Source organism: Syngnathus leptorhynchus, chromosome 18 (assembly GCF_054491065.1).
Source record: "Syngnathus leptorhynchus isolate UIUO chromosome 18, UIUO_Slep, whole genome shotgun sequence".
NCBI classification, from domain to species: domain Eukaryota; kingdom Metazoa; phylum Chordata; class Actinopteri; order Syngnathiformes; family Syngnathidae; genus Syngnathus; species Syngnathus leptorhynchus.
Window position 1 is genome coordinate 4,705,060 of NC_141212.1, and position 18,193 is coordinate 4,723,252.

At 38.6% G+C, this 18,193-nt stretch overlaps 4 protein-coding genes across 6 annotated transcripts in view; 3 read left to right on the forward strand and 1 right to left on the reverse strand.

Annotated features, from left to right (window-relative positions):
* Positions 1 to 5,576, reverse strand: part of enah (ENAH actin regulator) — a 41,292-nt gene extending 35,716 nt beyond the window's left edge. Inside the window, exons 1-2 of one of the 3 annotated variants that reach the window (XM_085937776.1) lie at positions 5,295 to 5,576; positions 5,071 to 5,169 (exon numbers count right to left, since the gene is read on the reverse strand). In XM_085937776.1, coding sequence (XP_085793902.1) covers positions 5,071 to 5,075 — 5 coding nt within the window. In that variant the 5' untranslated portion in view covers positions 5,076 to 5,169; positions 5,295 to 5,576. Of the gene's footprint in view, positions 1 to 5,070 lie in introns of all 3 variants that reach the window. The other 2 variants (XM_085937778.1, XM_085937779.1) reach the window with 2 other exon arrangements.
* Positions 5,577 to 6,720: 1,144 nt separating this feature from the next.
* srp9 (signal recognition particle 9) lies at positions 6,721 to 8,031 on the forward strand. The gene is made up of 3 exons (XM_085938058.1): positions 6,721 to 6,906; positions 7,040 to 7,108; positions 7,380 to 8,031. The coding sequence occupies exons 1-3, from the start codon at positions 6,835 to 6,837 to the stop codon at positions 7,497 to 7,499; spliced, it is 261 nt and encodes an 86-aa protein (XP_085794184.1). The 5' UTR covers positions 6,721 to 6,834; the 3' UTR covers positions 7,500 to 8,031.
* A 301-nt stretch (positions 8,032 to 8,332) lies between these two features.
* Positions 8,333 to 12,529, forward strand: ephx1 (epoxide hydrolase 1, microsomal (xenobiotic)). The gene is made up of 9 exons (XM_085938057.1): positions 8,333 to 8,484; positions 9,557 to 9,744; positions 9,843 to 10,023; positions 10,091 to 10,309; positions 10,429 to 10,558; positions 10,835 to 11,049; positions 11,156 to 11,264; positions 11,550 to 11,669; positions 11,768 to 12,529. The coding sequence occupies exons 2-9, from the start codon at positions 9,562 to 9,564 to the stop codon at positions 11,973 to 11,975; spliced, it is 1,365 nt and encodes a 454-aa protein (XP_085794183.1). The 5' UTR covers positions 8,333 to 8,484; positions 9,557 to 9,561; the 3' UTR covers positions 11,976 to 12,529.
* A 1,729-nt stretch (positions 12,530 to 14,258) lies between these two features.
* Positions 14,259 to 17,165, forward strand: tcf23 (transcription factor 23). Its single transcript, XM_085937767.1, has 4 exons — positions 14,259 to 14,473; positions 14,855 to 14,998; positions 15,514 to 15,678; positions 16,470 to 17,165. The coding sequence occupies exons 1-4, from the start codon at positions 14,321 to 14,323 to the stop codon at positions 16,602 to 16,604; spliced, it is 597 nt and encodes a 198-aa protein (XP_085793893.1). The 5' UTR covers positions 14,259 to 14,320; the 3' UTR covers positions 16,605 to 17,165.
* The last annotated feature ends 1,028 nt before the right edge of the window (positions 17,166 to 18,193 follow it).

The following is an 18,193-nucleotide window of genomic DNA, read 5'->3' on the forward strand; positions in this document are numbered from 1 at the left end:
GACACATAAAGTTGATGCATAATTTGTCTTCACGGGCCACATAAAATGATGTTACGGGCCGTATCTGGCCCCTGGGCCTTAGGTTTGACACCTATGTTCTACATAGTTTCTAAAACAAACAATCAACTGTAATTCAAACACTGGATTCAGACACAAAAAAATCAACCATTAAATAAGAAAATGCAACAAGCTTTTGAATGTTTTCAGTCCAAAACACAAATGCGAATAATACTGTATGTCCCTTTAAAGTCTTTTGTCCAAATGATTCGAACAGAATAAAACAGGAGGAAGGGGAGAAAAATGAGTTGACTCGAGTAATTAGAGAAGGGCTGAGTCGACTGGAAAAACTAACAACTAACAAACACCCGACTGTGCGTACACCTTCTCAAGTGTCAAAGTGTGCTAACCTGGCAGTTCACAGTTTCACAGCTGCTGCTTAAAAAGCTGCCAGAGAGAAAGACTTCTGAAAGTTTCATTAGGATCTCATTTCCTTGATAAGAACTAAATCCTCAAACTTAAAAGTTTTAAAAAGGAAGGATCGTGGCTTACGAGCAGTTCCGCTTTTGTCTGGGAGGCGGTGATGTGCACTATTATCTGCTAGCCAACTGGAAAACAAATAGAAATCAGTTATCACAACTGAATAAATCCTCCTTCCACAAACCGCCAATGAAAAACTAAATCTATGCAGGAAATTCAAGTAAACCCATAGTTGCCGTGAGCTGGGTGCAAAATGCTCCCTTAGCAGACCGACCGAGCAAAATGAATTATTCAGTACGCGCACACGCTTCTTTTCGACACTACAACAGGACAGCGGCGTATGCCTTATTTGGACTAAAATCAATTTGAAAACGATTTTCTGAGACAGACACAGTCTTGAATTAACAATAGAATAAGAAGGCTTGTTGATCCATGTCTTTTTGCATCACTTTTCTTTTTTTTATACCTGATTTTTCTTTTTTTTTGTCATTGTGTCTGAGCATTATAAGATTGTGTGAAAACTCAAACGCCCCTAAATTTATTTAGTTTGACGTTTGACTACAATTTATATTGAAATACAATTCAAAAGAAGAATATCAAAGCCTGATGTTGTGTCACAGTCCAAAAAATGTGTTAGCTTAGCGTGGAAAATTATTTTTTGACAATTGTAAAGTCACAAATGGCAAATTTTTGCTTAGTTTTTTTATGTAAGTATTCTCATTTTATATTAAATGCGACCTCAGTTAGATGATTTTTTTTTTTTTTAAGGGAACAGCTACAATTTACAAGCTTTTATAGGGTAAACTTAAAAATGATTCAAAAAAATTAAATAATGCTAGGCAAAAAAGTAACAAAATCAGTCACATTGCTAGCCATTGTCTCGGTTTGCTAGCATGTACACAAACATCTTACATATTTAAAAACGACCGCATACAATTTAACCATCATATCATATTAGCAGATGATAGTATTAGACATTATGCAAGATGTTAACATTTACAACCCGACAAACTACTTGGACTATCTCTCACTTCATATGGCGAGCCTCTGCAATTTTTATGTTTCCAAGTTACCGCTGGCCTTCGTCTAGACACCCAACTGCAAGTTCACAGCATTCCATCCTCTCATTCCCGATATGTGATGTCAGTGGCAGGAACTTACCAAAAGTGCAGGATAGCATCTTACAGGTTAGACAAACAATCCTTCCATCAATCATCCATAAACTATGGGAAATATTTGGAGTTTTGCAAACGTCTGTTGCTATCTGCTGCAAACACATTGATGCACTTATTTTGAGAATGGTAAAAACAACTTTTACTAATAATAACAATACACACGGACATGTTGAAGCTTGTCTTGCTATGTTACACTGACAAAAATACAGTGAATCGAAATAAAATGAACCCGTGAGGGAAACTTTCTAGGGATGCAATCTAGATTATAAAAATAAAAGGACCGAGTGTGGTTTAAGTGACTGAAGCGGCATCTTCCACAAAAAAAAAGCCTCAGGGAGAGATGGGGCAGAATTTGAAGAACAGCCATCTGACAAATAACTCGAGACATAAGATTTATCTGGGACAAAAATATAATACTTTTTTTTTTTTTTTAAATCCTACCTCAAAGAAAATCTGTCAATTTGGGGGGAAAAAAAGGGCAGTAGGGAGTGTGGGGGGGATTAGGAATGGATTGTCAGGAAGAATATATATAAGGATGGAAGAGACGTGGTGTGAAGAGCAGATGCTGGTGATTTAAATCTTTCTGAGAACTTCAAAGAAAATTGCTGACACCCAGTAACAGCATCATCCATGATATTATTGTACATCCATCTTGAAATTCAAATTTCATCATGGTCGTGCAGACTAAAATTTCATTACAATGAGGGTTAACAGGACTAGCTAATCCTAATCTGTGTTCAAATTAAAACTCTGCCTACTTTATGGCTTGATATCATCATACTTTCCTGTGACTGGCTGTCACTTGAAAGTGGCTCTGGATCTTCACCCAGCCCAACTAATGATGTACTGGAAATTCAATTCAATACATTTATTTCCATTCCAAATTGGCCTCAGATTCATTAATGCCTCGTTTAGACCCAACTAGTCGCAGGCCAACTCAAACTCATGAGTTCCGCCACTGTAAGTAAACAGGTCTCAGCTTCTGTTTTTTATCTGTGGCGTCAAGTGCAGCGCCTGGGAGGCACGTCGCCTGTCCACAGTTGTCAGGGCTTGTTACCATGACTCTTCACAGTCCAGTAACCCTGACGATGCCGCTTATCTTCCTTGCCACAATAAGACGACATCAGCATTATGTGCGACTTGACACATTGCAGGCAAATCATCTGACCGCCACCGTTTCTTTCTGCACATTGGTTCGGACCAAGTTCTGTCAAATGCAATGTCAATACATTGCCATTGATGGGAACAGCTTTGCTATAACAGCGCGCTGGCATATCGAATCTTCATATCTGTGTTTTTGCATGATGATTTAATGCTGCAATTCATTTCATTGTGGTGACCCTTCTGTTGTACCCAACTTGGCCACCAGGAGGCAGTACAGTGTAATAGTCATATATGTAGACACAAATATAGCAGAATAGTAACTCTTCTACTACAATTGTAAGTGACTTAGAAGAATGCTGTAACAATTATAATTTATATTATCGCTCCACATGTGCTTCTCAATTTTTGGTGTTCAAATATCTGCTTTCCAGAAGCTTCTTTTTTTTTTTTTTTTTAAATAAACCTGTATGGTTGAATAAAATCAGTCGAACTTAAGACAAATCACAAGCAATCACAGAATTCATAGAACAAGTTTAAAAAGGGGTAAAATTTGTGTCCAAAAATAAGAAATAAAAAACATGAATGAATGGCTGTAAAGCTGAAATTTAACCAATTGAAATGGGAAAGTGAAATGAGCATTTTTCTGACTGCTCAGCACAATAAGGCAACAGAAATGAAAAGGAGGAGTGACTATCATTCACTCGACATTTTTAAACAGTAACTCAACTAAAGTGGCCGCAGAGAGCGTTCATCCAAATGTTAAGTAGGGCTGTGCTGCCCATCTGCCGCTCAGTGTCCTCCATGAGTCAGCTGTGGGCAGCTGAGACTGCCATTCATACAGACATGTTACACACTCAAATAAGCAGAACTGCCCCTTTAAATAAGAAAAAGGAGGACAAATGTTTCCAAGCCAGTTCTCTGCTGTCATCACTTTTCAATGCTGACAGCAGATCCACTTCCAAAAGATACATGTTTTAATATCTCATCGATCAGAAATGATATCAAGAGGATGGAAACAATCAGTGAAAAGACAGTGAAATTGTTTTCATGCTGGAACACGAACAGCAAGCTGCTCTTTGGTAACAACTAAAGCTTTTGTTCACTTCGGTTTGGCCTACAGCTGGATTCAATTAGGGGGCTTTCTTTGAAACGAAAAATAAAAATAAAAAAATGAAAAAGAAGAAGCCTCATCCACTCTGCATGAGTCCTTGAACACAAATTCACAATGGGTTTATCCTGGATAAAAAAAAATAGAAACCACACACTTGCACTGAAGTTGTTAGGGAATGAAATGAAATGGAGCAGATGCATTCATGCAGCTCGAGATCATTGTTGCCCTTTGGAAAGACAGCCAGCATTATGTTATTCTTGTTTGCAGAAAAACTGTGCATTGGTGTCATCCAATTTCATTTGCCTTAAAATGAACACCTAATATGTTTCAAGGACACTCCCATTTTCACTTCTAATTATGAGTGCCAATCTATATATTGGTTATCTTCTATCATTGAACCCCGTACCTCTGAGCGTTTTTTTTTTCAGGGTTACTAAAAAGTTGCAAACAGATGCAAAAGGTTACGTTTTTTTTTTTCAGTTCAGACTTTTTATCTCATTCAAATCTGAACATGTTTAATCATTATTTGTCACAATAAAACCAGATGATGACTATTAAAACGGTTGGCGAAAGTCTGGCGAACATCTTTGAGACTGTTTGCGACCTTGAACGAACCCTGCCGAAAACTCAACATTCTGGCCATGCGGAAAAACTCGCCAACCTTCGCTGCTGGTTGAGATACGGGCTTAGATTTACGCATCCAATGTTGTCGCGGTATTATTATGACATCCTGCCATGTGCGTGATTTCTATCTTTACCAATGAACATTTCGTTTTAAGTGGACATATTGACTTATAATGTACATGAAAATGCTTAGATGAAGTCAATTCACAACATTTGATTGTGTTGGGGTTTATGTGTCCATCTAATGTTTGCATCAAATACACGGCACCCCATCATAATCCCCCATGTTGTGCGGGAGTAGCAGGAGAAAACAGCACACACGCCATTCCAAACCCAAAATGCTGCACAAGCAAGTTACCGATACTGTTGGCGTTCACATCGTTGACAGTATTTCGTAACGAAAACACTCAACCGGACTAGGCACTATGTGGCAATTCTGGAATCTGAAATTCATGCGAACTTTAGGGAGCTGCGATTGTTGCATCAAATCCACGCGTTCAGCTAGTTTGCGTTGTTCTTACTTCCAACTTCCATCATGTTGTCGAATGGCACTGTTTCATAGAAAGTGGAGCTTCTTACCTCATGTTGAACTTGTTGTCACGTCGATTATTTTGCAGATAGGCTGGTATTTCGACGACGTGTAACTTGGTAGTTTCCTCCAAAAGTTCAGTGGTGCAACTGTGCAAAGCGAAGAAGTGAATGAGAAGCGGCGTGTGCTTTTAGTTTATGGACCAGCCGATAAAAAAAGTACACATAAATAAAATGGAAACAAAAATTCAGTGCCCCTAGCAGTCAAATCCTACATGGTCTAATGTTTTGCTCTTCCACTTCTGATGAGGGCTCACTGAAAGAAAAAAAAAATCGCAGTGGTCCTCGGGGTTTCGTGACGAAGAGATGTGATGCGGCGCCGAGCCGCTCAGATACCAGTCGGATCGGCTGCAGCTCAGTCTTCCCTGTAACAAGTGATGCGTTCAGGGACACACCGTAAACCTTCTGAGTAATTTGTGCGTCTTCACTTACGCCACGATGTTTGAAATGCCATTAGTTCATTCACAACCCAAAATTTATTTTGGACTAAAACAATGTATTCGTTATTACTAACTTTCTTTGATACTACCACTCAATTTTTTTTTTGCTAATAAACTGTGAGTGAGTGAGTGAGTGAGTGAGTGAGTGAGTGAGTGAGTGAGTGAGTGAGTGAGTGAGTGAGTGAGTGAGTGAGTGAGTGAGTGAGTGAGTACGGGCGCAGATACGAGTGACGATTGTCTATTTTGTCGGGAATTCGCCCCTATGAGCGAATGTTCTAGAATTCCCATTGTAATTGAAGGCAGCATATGACGCAGTAGCGAGACGTAGCACGTCCAGGTTGCCTCTGACAACCAAACTGAGCCGCTGTGGCTCTTGTGTTTACTGTACTGAACATAATCTGAACCGTTTGGACGAAACCTTAAACATTAGTCACGTAGTTAGACTGAATTTACACAGCTCATCTGCTCTTTTTTTTTACATAATCTAAATAAATTCTCAGTCGCTAAATACATTTCATCCTGTGACACATTTAAGTTGCGACATTGTAAACATTGACAGTAAACTGTGATCACAACTCCAACACCGCTGTCCTCTTTTACACGTAACTCATGACTGAACAGTTTCTAATGATGGTATCGTACTCATACTCCAGATTCATAAATTCAGAATATCATAAATGATCAAACGTATAGGAAAGAAACCCATGGCTGGAAATATCTCATACAAAATAGTCCACCAGCTCCTGAGCGCTGGACCACAGGTTTTCATCAATATTGCATTGGATGTGGTTTCTTCAGATGCACCTTGTAATGTAGTACAACAACGTCATTTAAATAGTAATTTAAAAATGATGATTTACATTTAAGCATATGAATGTCCATACAGGTGTTAATGGAAAAGTTTTGTCTGGGATTATTTTACAGTTTTCCTTTTTTGAAAAATAAAATCGAAATTATACAGCACTATAGCATACACGTTTTTCTCTGAGAGCCAAGCAATGCAATGGCTCTCTCTAGCGGACAGTTTTAGATTGCAAGTTGCAAAACCGACTGTGATGGATGCAGCTAGAATTTATGGTATAAACGTTCTATTTAAATTTAATAATAGTTGATTTTTGTTTTATTTAATATAATTTTTAGTTCGTTCACGCGAAACGAAAACTTAATTTGTTTTGAAGGGGCAACCCGGAAGTACTTATTGCGTCACACGCTATCTCCATGTTGTTGCTGATGTGGTGTTCGGAAGTTAGCCTATCTGTCACCCCGTCTCACTCAAATTGTTTGTTATAATACGTTTTTCACTTCATCCAATATAATGCCTTACTTTCAGACTTGGGAGGAGTTTGCTCGTGCGGCCGAAAAACTCTATCTGACGGATCCCATGAAGGTAAAATGCTTCTTTCGTAAGAGCCACCAGGCTAGCCACCTAGCATTTTAGCCTGGACTCCTGTTAGCCCTGTGGAAGACAAAACAGATGTTGGATTTATTTTGGATGAAATGTGTTTGTCCTCTCTTCTTAGGCCAGAGTGGTAATCAAGTACAGACACTGTGACGGCAAAATATGCATTAAAGTGACGGACGATGCCGTGGTAAGTTTGGTTCCACAATCAGTTATTTACAAATAATTAAATTAACAGATTAACAGATAAAAAAAGCAAAAAGTTGACTTTTTCCATTGTTTTGGGGTGGCATAAAGTGATAAATGAGAATATTTTTTTATTTTTTATCCTGCCCTGCCACCCAATGTAGAGTCTGTGGAATAAATCTGGCCAACGACACAGTCTGTGGTGTCAATTATTAATTCTCGTATAGGTTATCAGAATAGTTGTGTAACCATTGTCTCTGTCTGTCTCTCCTCAGTGTATACAGTACAAGACGGACCAGGCTCAGGATGTGAAGAAGATTGAGAAGCTGCATGGGAAATTGATGAGACTAATGGTGTCCAAAGAGACACACAGCGGCGCTATGGAGACAGACTAACATAGTTGAGAAGAAGTATTGCTGCCCGGACTAAGTTCATTGTGGTTGCTGGGAGCACAGCACCGGCCTGAGTGGAATTGATGGGAGAAAGTGTGATGAGGAGGATTCTACGAGCTAGATGAGCTCATTCAATACAAGCAGAAACAAGATTTCTACATGCTATCTGTACATTGAGTTTAGGATTTTAATATTTTCCTAGTTCTTATCCTGCAAGGCATTAGATCACATTTTTGTGATCGTCTGTGAAAGTGCAGATGGGCAAAATGGGCTGAAAAAACGTTTTGCTCATTGAGCAACATTTCTATAGGGGAGCTTTCAATTATTTTACTTTGCGATGACCCCAGAAGATTTTCAAACCTAATTTAGAGTAAATTAAGTGGCTAAAATTTTATTTGGATCCAGATCAAAATTGTACCCATTATATGGACATGACTTGAAACGAGACCTGATTTTCTTACAAACCTCAACATCTTCCATAACATTTGCTGACAACAGTTATATATTCAATAAATGTTTATTTACTCATGTAGAACTTGTGTCTTTATTTGATTTTGGATGCAAATATGGCTATGTATGTGATGCTTTTAGAGGTTTATCTTGAAACTACAATTATGCCCAAATTTGAGCCGGTTTATTGAGCTAGTCTGAGAGCTATATAATTAAAACACACTTTAATTTGACATTATATAATCTGAAGTTATAAAAAAAAATAACATTTTGATCTTTTTATACGTTGAGTCGTAAATTCATATTTTAGCATTCAAAATAACTTGAAGCTTTTACCGTGTTTTTGTTTCCTGTTTGCGTTTCCGTTTTACTGACAAACAACTACATTTCCCATCATGCACTTCTGGAATGTGGACGCAACTCTAAAGGTTCACTTGAAATTCGTGTTAAATCAGGACAGAGGGCGACCACAGTGTCCGTGGTCACAAGTAGAAGAGAATCAGCACGCTTTGCAGCAGCGGAAAACAAAAACACACAGGTAAACTTTATTTCGGATTCACTTCCATAACGCGAACTATGTCATTAAAATTATGATCGATAACAGTGTTGCAATATTAGGTTCTGAAATTGTCTATTAAGTCGCTCATCTGTCATTCTTTGTTTGAGGTTCAATACTGTAGTAAAAAAAAAAAATCTAGTTAATAGATCCGTACTGGTTGTTTTCTAAAAACTCACATATCGTCGTGTAGTGAGCAAACTTATATGTTCTCGAAATATTAGCCCCGCCCCTTTTTAAAAAACTTTTAAATCTTTTTTGGGGGACTGCGTTTTATGAATACTCTAAATTGTTCTGTCAGTCGTGGGCGCATTGTCGTTCATGGCTTCCAATGTCCTTTTTTGTCCAAGCACGCATATTTCCCAAGCGGCTGTTCTTCTCATAATCCTCCCTGCTGGCCCCAACGCAACACGCATATATTTGTGCTCCCACATTTTTCCGTTAACACTTGGCTCACGAGCTGCGTGTTAAGCTCTCATACAAATAGCCTGCTCCCAACTATTGTAGCACACCTCCATTATTTCAGTCCTCTCGCTGTCTAAAACATTATGCACAATCTCTTTATTAAAAAAAAAAAGTGATTGTGTTAATTCCACGTACTGCCACATTGTGAGAATATTCTAATATTTTGGTAATTGCCTTATTTGGCATTATGCGAATATTAGAGCCAAGGGAAGCAGAATTGTCAACAGATTGTTAAATATATGATACATTATGATGACTGAAACTGTAGCATCAATCCAAATGGAATTCTATCATCTTTGCTGGGCAATTCCACTTTGTCCCAGTATGATGAAATAGAGAGGTATTTAGTTCATGTCGAAATCTGGATTATGTCAGAGTGGGAAGTACATAGCGGGTGCTAACTGAACTTTAGTGCGATTATTGGATTCTTGAAAAAGTTGGGGAAAAAAATGGTTACAGCACTGGTTTAGTGTTTGAAATTTCTATAGCTTGTTTTTGAATGGGGCCTTGAAAAATTAAATGGCTGAGTTTTTAATTTGAAATGAGCGTTATTTGAGTTAAATTCCATTTGTCCTTTTTCTCTACTCAGTAATCATGTTGATAGAGGTTCTGGTCGGTCTGGTGGTTGGAGGAGTCGCTTTCCTGCTGGTGCTTCGAAGAAGAAGCCATGTTTTGAAGACAGAGGATGGCTGGTGGGGGGTCGGTCCAGAACCTGACGGTGAGCAGGACACTACCATCTACCCTTTTAAAGTGACCACCAGCGATGCAGAATTGGAGGTAACGTCCCCTCGCATCAAATCTCCTCATTATCGGAAAACGCAAAATGTTTATTTTTATTTTTTTTAACAGTTTGTACTCATGTTATTTTCATTCAGGACCTACACAGAAGAATAGATCAAACACGCCCAGTTCCCTCACTGGAAGACAGCCAGTTCCAATACGGTTTCAATTCGGAATACTTGAGGAAGGTGGTCTCTTATTGGAGGAATGACTTTGACTGGAGAAGACAAGTGGACAGACTTAATCAATATCCTCACTTTACAACCAACATTGAAGGTTTGTTTCTATCACTGACACAAGCCGACTTGTCTTGTCCTGACTTCTCCCTCCAAATCCATTTTAGGCATTAATGTTCACTATGTCCATGTGAAACCCAAACGGGTGCCAGAGGGGACCGATCCCATTCCTCTCATAATGGTTCATGGCTGGCCTGGGTCCTTCTATGAATTTTATGGGACAATCCCACTGCTAACAGAGCCATCAGACCCTCAGGCTCTTGTTTTTGAGGTGGTATGCCCATCCATACCCGGCTATGGCTACTCAGAAGCACCACATAAGAAAGGTAAGGTGCCTCTGGCAAACTAGCCAACAACGGTTAGCTTTAACATTGAGGCGATATTCAATTCTGTCTGCCGCTTTCCTACATGATTTGACAATTCCTCAATCGATGCGTTTGAACAGGTTTTAATTCAGTGTGTGCTGCTCGCATCTTCCACAAACTGATGAGGCGTCTGGGCTTTCAGCAGTTCTACGCTCACGGAGGAGACTGGGGATGGCTTGTCACCACCAACATGGCTCAGTTGGAACCCAAGTAAGACAACCTACTCTTTGACAACCAGATGGAGAGTTGTTAATCCCCCCAAAAAACGACGTAAACAATATTTGTGAGGTTGTTCACAATACTGTTTATGCAGTACATCATTCTGTCCACTGGATGTCACTGTTTGCTTCCAAACATTTTGGCCATTTGTTGCTCCTGCAGAGTAAAGCTCAATTATTACTCCATAGTCACAATGTTTACTCTGGGCAGGGGGCACAAGATAAAAACACGGCACAAATAATCTAAAACATTCCTCTTGTTCTTCAGGATCGTCAAAGGCTTGCATGTAAACTTTGCTCCACCTTCCAAACCTGGACTGAGCATAACTTTATCGATCCTGCTCGGCCGTCACTTCCCCAAGATGTTCGGCTTTACCAGTGTGGACCTTGAGCGTCTCTACCCCTGCATGCAAAAACTATTTGTGGAGTCCATCAAGGAGACTGGTTACATGCACATCCAAGCCACCAAACCTGACACAGCAGGTGAGAACCAACAACAACCACCATGAGACAACGTTGTGCTAAATTACCCGAGACTACTAAGAATTTTGTGTCGACTTCTGGTCATAGTATTTCTTTTTCCCCTCAGGTCGAGGACTGAATGATTCACCAGTCGGTTTGGCTGCATACATTCTGGAGAAGTTCTCTACTTGGACAAGTCAAGAATTTCGAAACCTCGAGGACGGAGGACTCACCAGGTATAATAATTGCGTGAAACAGAATACACATATTATGAGATACGATACAGTGAGCAACCACTATTTGAGTAAACACGGTTAATCCGATAATCAGAATGTCACAGCACCACGAGTGCTCTAATACTCTTTGACATATGGTGTGCCGAATAAATTGGCGCGTTTACTTGGTATTTGAGACCAGCTCAAGAAAGGCACTTTACTTTGCTTGATGTTGAAGCGATGAGCAAATATTAACAAACTGTGTTGTGTTCACAAAATGGCCGTCTGTGTTTTTTTACCACGAAGGAAGTTCTCCTTGGACGACTTGCTAACTAACGTAATGATCTACTGGACGTCTGGCTGCATCATTCCCTCAATGAGGTTCTATAAGGAAAACTTTTCCCGCCTCAACTCTCCCCACACCAAGTGAGTTAAATTGATGTATCCTTCACTATTTGAGGAATGATCGTACCTATTTGGAATATAACTGTAGATATAACTCACCCATGATTCACTGTTTCCAGGATACCGGTGACGGTGCCCACTGGATATGCATGCTTCCCCAATGAGCTGATGCACACTCCAAAGTTGTGGGTCCAACAGAAATTCCATAATCTCCTCACCTACACACAAATGGCCCGTGGGGGTCATTTTGCAGCCATGGAAGAACCCCAGCTGATGGTTGAGGACATAAATAGATTCATTAAGAAAGTGGAGATGAAAACACAATAGGGCTGAATATGAGGTTTTGTTTCTTTGTTTTGCCTTTCGGTTTAGTACGCATTGTTTGGCCAAAATATCCCTAAATAAACTTATTGTAACACTAATGACAGGGTTTAGTCTCGCTTGTTAAAAAACGTGGCTAATATTAATCAAATTTCATCCATTTTGCAGTGTAAGTAGAGAGCAATAATATTTTGTGCTAACCCCTCTGACTAAAACTGTATGTAAATGAATTCAAACAGTTTGAAAGTGAAAACGTTCAGCGTGTGTTTACTCTCCCCCCCTGCTGGTGTTTATGATTTCTACCTTCCTCTGAGCCTCCCATCAGCCTTGTGGGCCAGCAGCTGCAGATGGAAGGTCAGCGGGCACTTGGTGTTATTGTGTTGACAGCACAGAGAAGGCATCAGGCATTCCTCCAACGAATATCACATCAATCTACTTGGCTACATACATGATGCGTCATGCAACGCATACCTAAAAGTTGCATTTTTCAATGTCTACTAATACTTGATATTAAGAACATACTGTCCTGACTTTATGGCACAATTAAAGCTTTTCAATTAGCTTGGGTTGATTGACTTGTTGGCTGTAAACTTGTAATATCAATGTCCTCTTTTTACTTAATTCATTTATAGTTGATACAATTTATTTTTACCCAGCGTTTGCTTGGTTTTGGAGTTTAGAGTATATAGACTTGTCTATACATAAATAACACGGAACAAAATAAATTCCCTCATCATATTTATGAACACGTCTTGTGAACAAGCCCTGTAGTCAAGTTAACCAGTAAGCTAATGCTAGCGTTAGCGAGAAGCTAACGAATGCATTTAACACATTATTGTTAAATAATAATAATAATAATAATATAATAATAAGAATAATAAAGCACATTCGATACAATTCATCTGATACTACTCAAAATATAACCACAAGAAATGAAGACATAAACACGCAGCGCTAAAATTGGCGGAAAAACGGATGCTATGCTAATGCTATGAATACGCGGGCATCACAGACACGCAATAATATGAAAGTGAAATACAGTTTATTGGTTTTGTGTCGTCTCAAGCTTACCGATTTACTGTGTCCGTCTTTTTCATAGCTTGAAGGAACTGAACCCTCAATTAAACGAAAAATTATTTAATTGTTTGAACTACAAAAGTCTCTCCGAGTAATAAACATGGCGGATTTGTGACGTATCACCGTTTGGCCACACCCCTTATCTTATATGGTAGTGCCGCCCCAAAGCCTGTGACGTAATAGATAAAAACACGTAATAGAAAATAGATAAAACTGAACGGAGTAAAAATATCCCCCAAACAGAATCTCTGCAAAAAGTATCTCTGCAACATCCGGAGGGATAGATTAAAAGTTTCTACAACCCGGGAGATTCCAAGTGCACAATAAAATGTATTTAAAAGCTAAAAAAAAAGAAATCATTAGAAAAAACAAGGATACTAAGACAAAATGCAAGTTGCTATTGTAAAAAAAAATGCCTTTATTTTAGTAATAACATAACCTACAAGAAAAAAAGTATAATAAATGTGATATTGTTTAATATAATAGATTAATTTATTACTCGTGTCCATTTAAAAAATTACAAAATAATTGCATATCAAATTGCATTCTCAATCTCATGCGTGTCATTTATTTTTATATTTTTTTATTTATATGTCATAAACAGACCAAAATACCAGAACTGCTCGACCTCTTGGTCATGCTAGTTAATGTCGCACTGCCCCTGACCCTCTCTGTCCCACCCTAGTCCAGCTGTTACCACAATTTTGAGTTTCCCAAGCCCCCCAGAGTGCCCTGGCTCAGGACCCCCTTCTTGTCCTGCACTCCCCCTGGCCTTACTGCCCGCCTGCGTGCTCCTCTTGGCAGCCAAACAACCAGGGAGGATCAGGACGACCGGGCGGCCAAGATAAGGACCACATCAAGTTCCCCACATTACCTCACTTGATAAGGGAACAAGCGAGACAGCGCAAAGTGGGCGGGGGGCGGAGGGGGGTCTCATTTTTTGGAATGCTCTGGATGGATGCTGATGCACTGAGAACTTTGCTCGTGGACTGCAAGACAGAGTTGCAGCAGGAAAAATTGGAGGACCCACTTGGAGGAATGCTCCGGATAGATGCTGATGCCCTCATGACTTTTCCTTGTGGACTTCTCACCTCTTGTTATTGTTAAGATTCTGGAGACATAATTTCAAACTCTTGAAATCAGATGATCCTATGTGCAGAAAAACATCAAACCCTGGGAATCAATTAATGTCCAGCCAATGGGCGTAGTCAACACAATTCCATTTGGTGAAGCCTCAGGACAATCTGCGCTCATCTACATCACCTCCAGCGCTCATGGCAGGAAATCCTTTGGAGAATCTCATGTCGGTCACCGTGAGCCACCAACCAGCAGAACTTGAGACCCAGCGAGCCTCCACCAGGAGAAGTTCAGCATGTCTGCAAAGACGCAGGAACGGCATTCACAGTAACCGGGAATTGTGTTATCTGGTAAGCAAAAAAGGAAAAAAAAATCTCATTTAGAAAAGAACTTATTACCCACTGACCTAAATACGTATTTATGGATTTCCATATCGATTTATAACAAAATTGCTCTGATATCAAATGCAAGTTGTTCATGTGACAATACTTTTTATCAGGGCCTCGGTTGATTGATTAATCAATTTAATCGGCTGACATTAGATATTTTTAAAATTGCAAAAATATTTTAACTGTTTTTACAATGTTTTACTGATTTTTACAATGATCTGTATGATTGAGAAAACAATCTAAAATTATATCAAAGAACGTGCGCATGCACCAAAGTCAACAGAGCTTTTAGTGAATCTTTTCGCTTTCAATTTTTACAAATATGGAGTGTGTACCTTTCAGGTGCCATCTGCTTGCGGGCCCAGATCAAACACAAGTGATGAAAAGCTCTCAATCAGCACATCACGAAATCATCACTCCCCAGAAAATGCAGCACGAGAGAGAAGCCGCGTGCGCAACCTGCGTCAGGCCTTCCACACCCTGCAGGTACTCAATGTTGTGGTTTTGGAATGTGTTCATTCACAGTCAGATTATCAGAAAAGATATTAAAAAAAAAAAACAAATTTAAAATATTTAGCCCTTTAGTGGCCGGGGAATGTTTTTATTGTCTCTGGGCAATCCTACTTTTTTCAGACTCTGGCTTGCCACTACCATCAACCCAACTCTGTTGCTCTACCCTTGGTTGTCATGGTAACACAAAATCGTAGAAGGAACAGTGTGAGCAGACAATTAAAATCATGATTAAAAAAATGTGAGTGTATAGAATAGAACAAATCATTCCACTTAAAATATGTATGGTCCTTTAATCGTATTGCAACCAATGTAGTTTGTAATTGTTTTTTATTGGAGAGATGCACATCCTGATTGACTATAATGCCAAGTTTTGTAGCCAATTGGAATTTTGATTTCAGTTTTAGTTATGTGTGAGAAGAGTAAATCTCCTTGGTTGAAGCATTAAATTATGACACAAACTGAAATCTCATGTGCAAATTCTTTCCAAGGCTGCTCTACCTTCAGTCCCTCGTGACACCAAGTTATCCAAGCTAGATGTTCTGGTTCTGGCAACCAACTATATAGCTTACCTGACACAAACCCTGGACCAGGGAAGAACTCTAACTGAGCACACATTACCACCAAGACCAGGTGGTTACCTACACCCAGTTAAGGTAAACCTGAGCGGCAGAAGAACTATGGATGTGCATGATGACCCTGAGTGGTTTTTTTTTTTCCTGTTTCTGTACATATGGAGTATTAAAGATTTGTCAGATAATAGAATCAATTAAAACAAAATTCTGCTCAAATCTGCTTTTTTTTTTTTGCATTAAATGATTGATGGAGATGATTTTATAAGTAAATGAATAAATAAATAAATAAATAAATAAATAAGACCTGACCAATTCATCAGATTTTTTTCCCTCCTGATTTAATTTTTATTTTTTACAAATTGGCACATTATAGCATAAAACAATGATGGTCCCAGATTAATAGAAAATAGGTGTGATCGATCCAATCTTCAAAAGTGCTAAAAATAATTAGTTTATAGAGCAAATAAACATACTACCAGTGGTCGTTCAGTTTGAGTTTCATAGACGAGACCATTTATGTTGACGCCGTATTCTCAGCCCAAAATAAGCATTTGACATTGTAGAATTTTTTTATTGCGGCCGAGAGGGGGGCAGTATATTAAGAAGCGCCTTAAATGGACAAGCAAATCAGGCAGTCGCAACACCAAATACGTATATTCCCCCTTCGATACACACAATTGCATTAAAACAATTAAATTCCTTTTTTTTTTTTTTACACTGCTTCTGAACACATCATTCACTCCAGCTCACACATCAAGCAAGTATTTGGATGTTTAGACGATGAACCTGGTTATGGCGGTAGAGCTGATCTTAAGTTGAATAAAATTGTTGCGTTATGGACAAATAAATATATAATGATTCTTTTTCTCCAGAAATGGCCAATGCGTTCCCTGCTCTACTGTGGAAGTGTTGGGGAGGTGTTTTCTGAGGTCCAAGCCAATCAGAGACCGACGTCTGGACAAGATGCATACCTGCCTGATCGTACAATAGCAGACAAGGAATGTTAGGAACATCAAGTCAAATGTTTCAAATCTTTCGAACATTTTAATGATGTGGAAAATCACTGGCCGCGATAGTCTTTCCTAAATATAAAGTGGATATTTTATTTTCTCATTAAGGGCAATGAAAATATGTTTTGTTGATGTTGTCCATAGTCCAAGTCTTTAAAATGACATGTTATTTTAAATATTGGCTAACATCTTTTTGTAAGAGTCAGTCAGAAGTGGCTTAGGTTAATGGTGGGTTAAAGGTATTTGTTATCTAAGTTGTTTGTAAGGAAAAAAAAAAGACAAATGCTCATATTGATATGCCTAAAGTGAATGATTATGTCATCATAGCAAGCAGCAAGTTATTTGTTATTTGTATGCCATGACAATATTACATTAGGAAAATGATCTTGGTAATGAATAAATCAACTAAAATAAACAATATCTGATCTTATCTTGTACCTCTATTTTGATTTTCTTTTTAAACCACAATGTTTGAGGAAAAACAACATCAAGCATAATATCATCAAACACAAATGCAGACAATAAAGTTTTTTTGTTTTTTTTTAGATAAATATAATTGGTTAATATCTAGACATTGCAATTTCTGGAGGAATACTGATTCGCTCAATAAAAAAAAGAAAACAAATATTTTATGGAATGATCTCATGCTTAACATAATGTATACTTACTTAATCTAAGTAGTCAAAACAAAGAGACTCGTTCTCCCTGTCCTCCCTCCCTTAAGCTATTAACTTGACAGATAATAGCACATTTTCACTCCTAAGGATTCAAACAAAAAGAAACTTGGTCACGTCTGACATTCTTTATGAATTTACACTAATGATTTACTATGTGCTCTGCTTGCTCAAACGAGAGCTGAGCATTGAAGTCCAAACCAACTCATAAGTCACGTTGATAAGTGAGCGGGGTGGACCAAAGCTCGGACTGACTGAACTCATCTCCCCAGAACATGATGGGCTCCGATCCATGTCCAACTATATTCAAGGCTACTTCCATAAATCTGTTGGGAAAGGGGGTGAGGCCTGGGGGACATCATCACCTATTTCCAGTATGTAGTGATGACTAATTTGGAGTGTCTGGATGGAGAACACTTTGGAGAACAAACAATATAAAACTTCCAAAATGTAGATGGGTGAATTGTTTGTGAGCTCAATATTCTTTATACAATGATGTTTTTAGTGCAGGGGTCAAAGGTCATGAGCATTCAATGTTGGTTTTTGGACCTTGCCGTTAACTTTCCCATAATCTTTCAATCTTATGATGATATTATGGAATATTATGGAAATCCCTAAAGTCCATGTAATTGTTGATCAATTTCTTACCTGAAAACTTTGGAGTTGGTCCTCGACCTAGTGGTGATGCTCACCTGTTTCCGATTAACCTGTTCATCTGTTGAACGTTTCAAACAGGTATTTTTTTTTTTTTAGCATGCTAACGTTACCAGGCATTTTTTTTTTTTTGAGCAGGTTGCAGGTATCAAATTCAAAAAGAGAGTATATTTAGAAAAAATAAATTCAAAATAAAATATTACATAGTATATAATGTTTTACAAGCACGTTTTTATTTTTATTTAATTAAAACATAAA

What these genes read in the sequence shown, in the direction of transcription:
- srp9 (XM_085938058.1), top strand. Translation starts at nt 6,835, where the DNA reads ATGCCTTACTTTCAGACTTGGGAGGAGTTTGCTCGTGCGGCCGAAAAA. An exon ending in ATCTGACGGATCCCATGAAG is followed by an intron (nt 6,907 to 7,039) that starts GTAAAATGCTTC and finishes CTCTCTTCTTAG; the next exon opens with GCCAGAGTGGTAATCAAGTA. An exon ending in AAGTGACGGACGATGCCGTG is followed by an intron (nt 7,109 to 7,379) that starts GTAAGTTTGGTT and finishes GTCTCTCCTCAG; the next exon opens with TGTATACAGTACAAGACGGA.
- ephx1 (XM_085938057.1), top strand. Translation starts at nt 9,562, where the DNA reads ATGTTGATAGAGGTTCTGGTCGGTCTGGTGGTTGGAGGAGTCGCTTTC. An exon ending in AGAAGCACCACATAAGAAAG is followed by an intron (nt 10,310 to 10,428) that starts GTAAGGTGCCTC and finishes GCGTTTGAACAG; the next exon opens with GTTTTAATTCAGTGTGTGCT. An exon ending in GAGGACGGAGGACTCACCAG is followed by an intron (nt 11,265 to 11,549) that starts GTATAATAATTG and finishes TTTACCACGAAG; the next exon opens with GAAGTTCTCCTTGGACGACT.
- tcf23 (XM_085937767.1), top strand. Translation starts at nt 14,321, where the DNA reads ATGGCAGGAAATCCTTTGGAGAATCTCATGTCGGTCACCGTGAGCCAC. An exon ending in AGGCCTTCCACACCCTGCAG is followed by an intron (nt 14,999 to 15,513) that starts GTACTCAATGTT and finishes ATTCTTTCCAAG; the next exon opens with GCTGCTCTACCTTCAGTCCC. An exon ending in GTTACCTACACCCAGTTAAG is followed by an intron (nt 15,679 to 16,469) that starts GTAAACCTGAGC and finishes CTTTTTCTCCAG; the next exon opens with AAATGGCCAATGCGTTCCCT.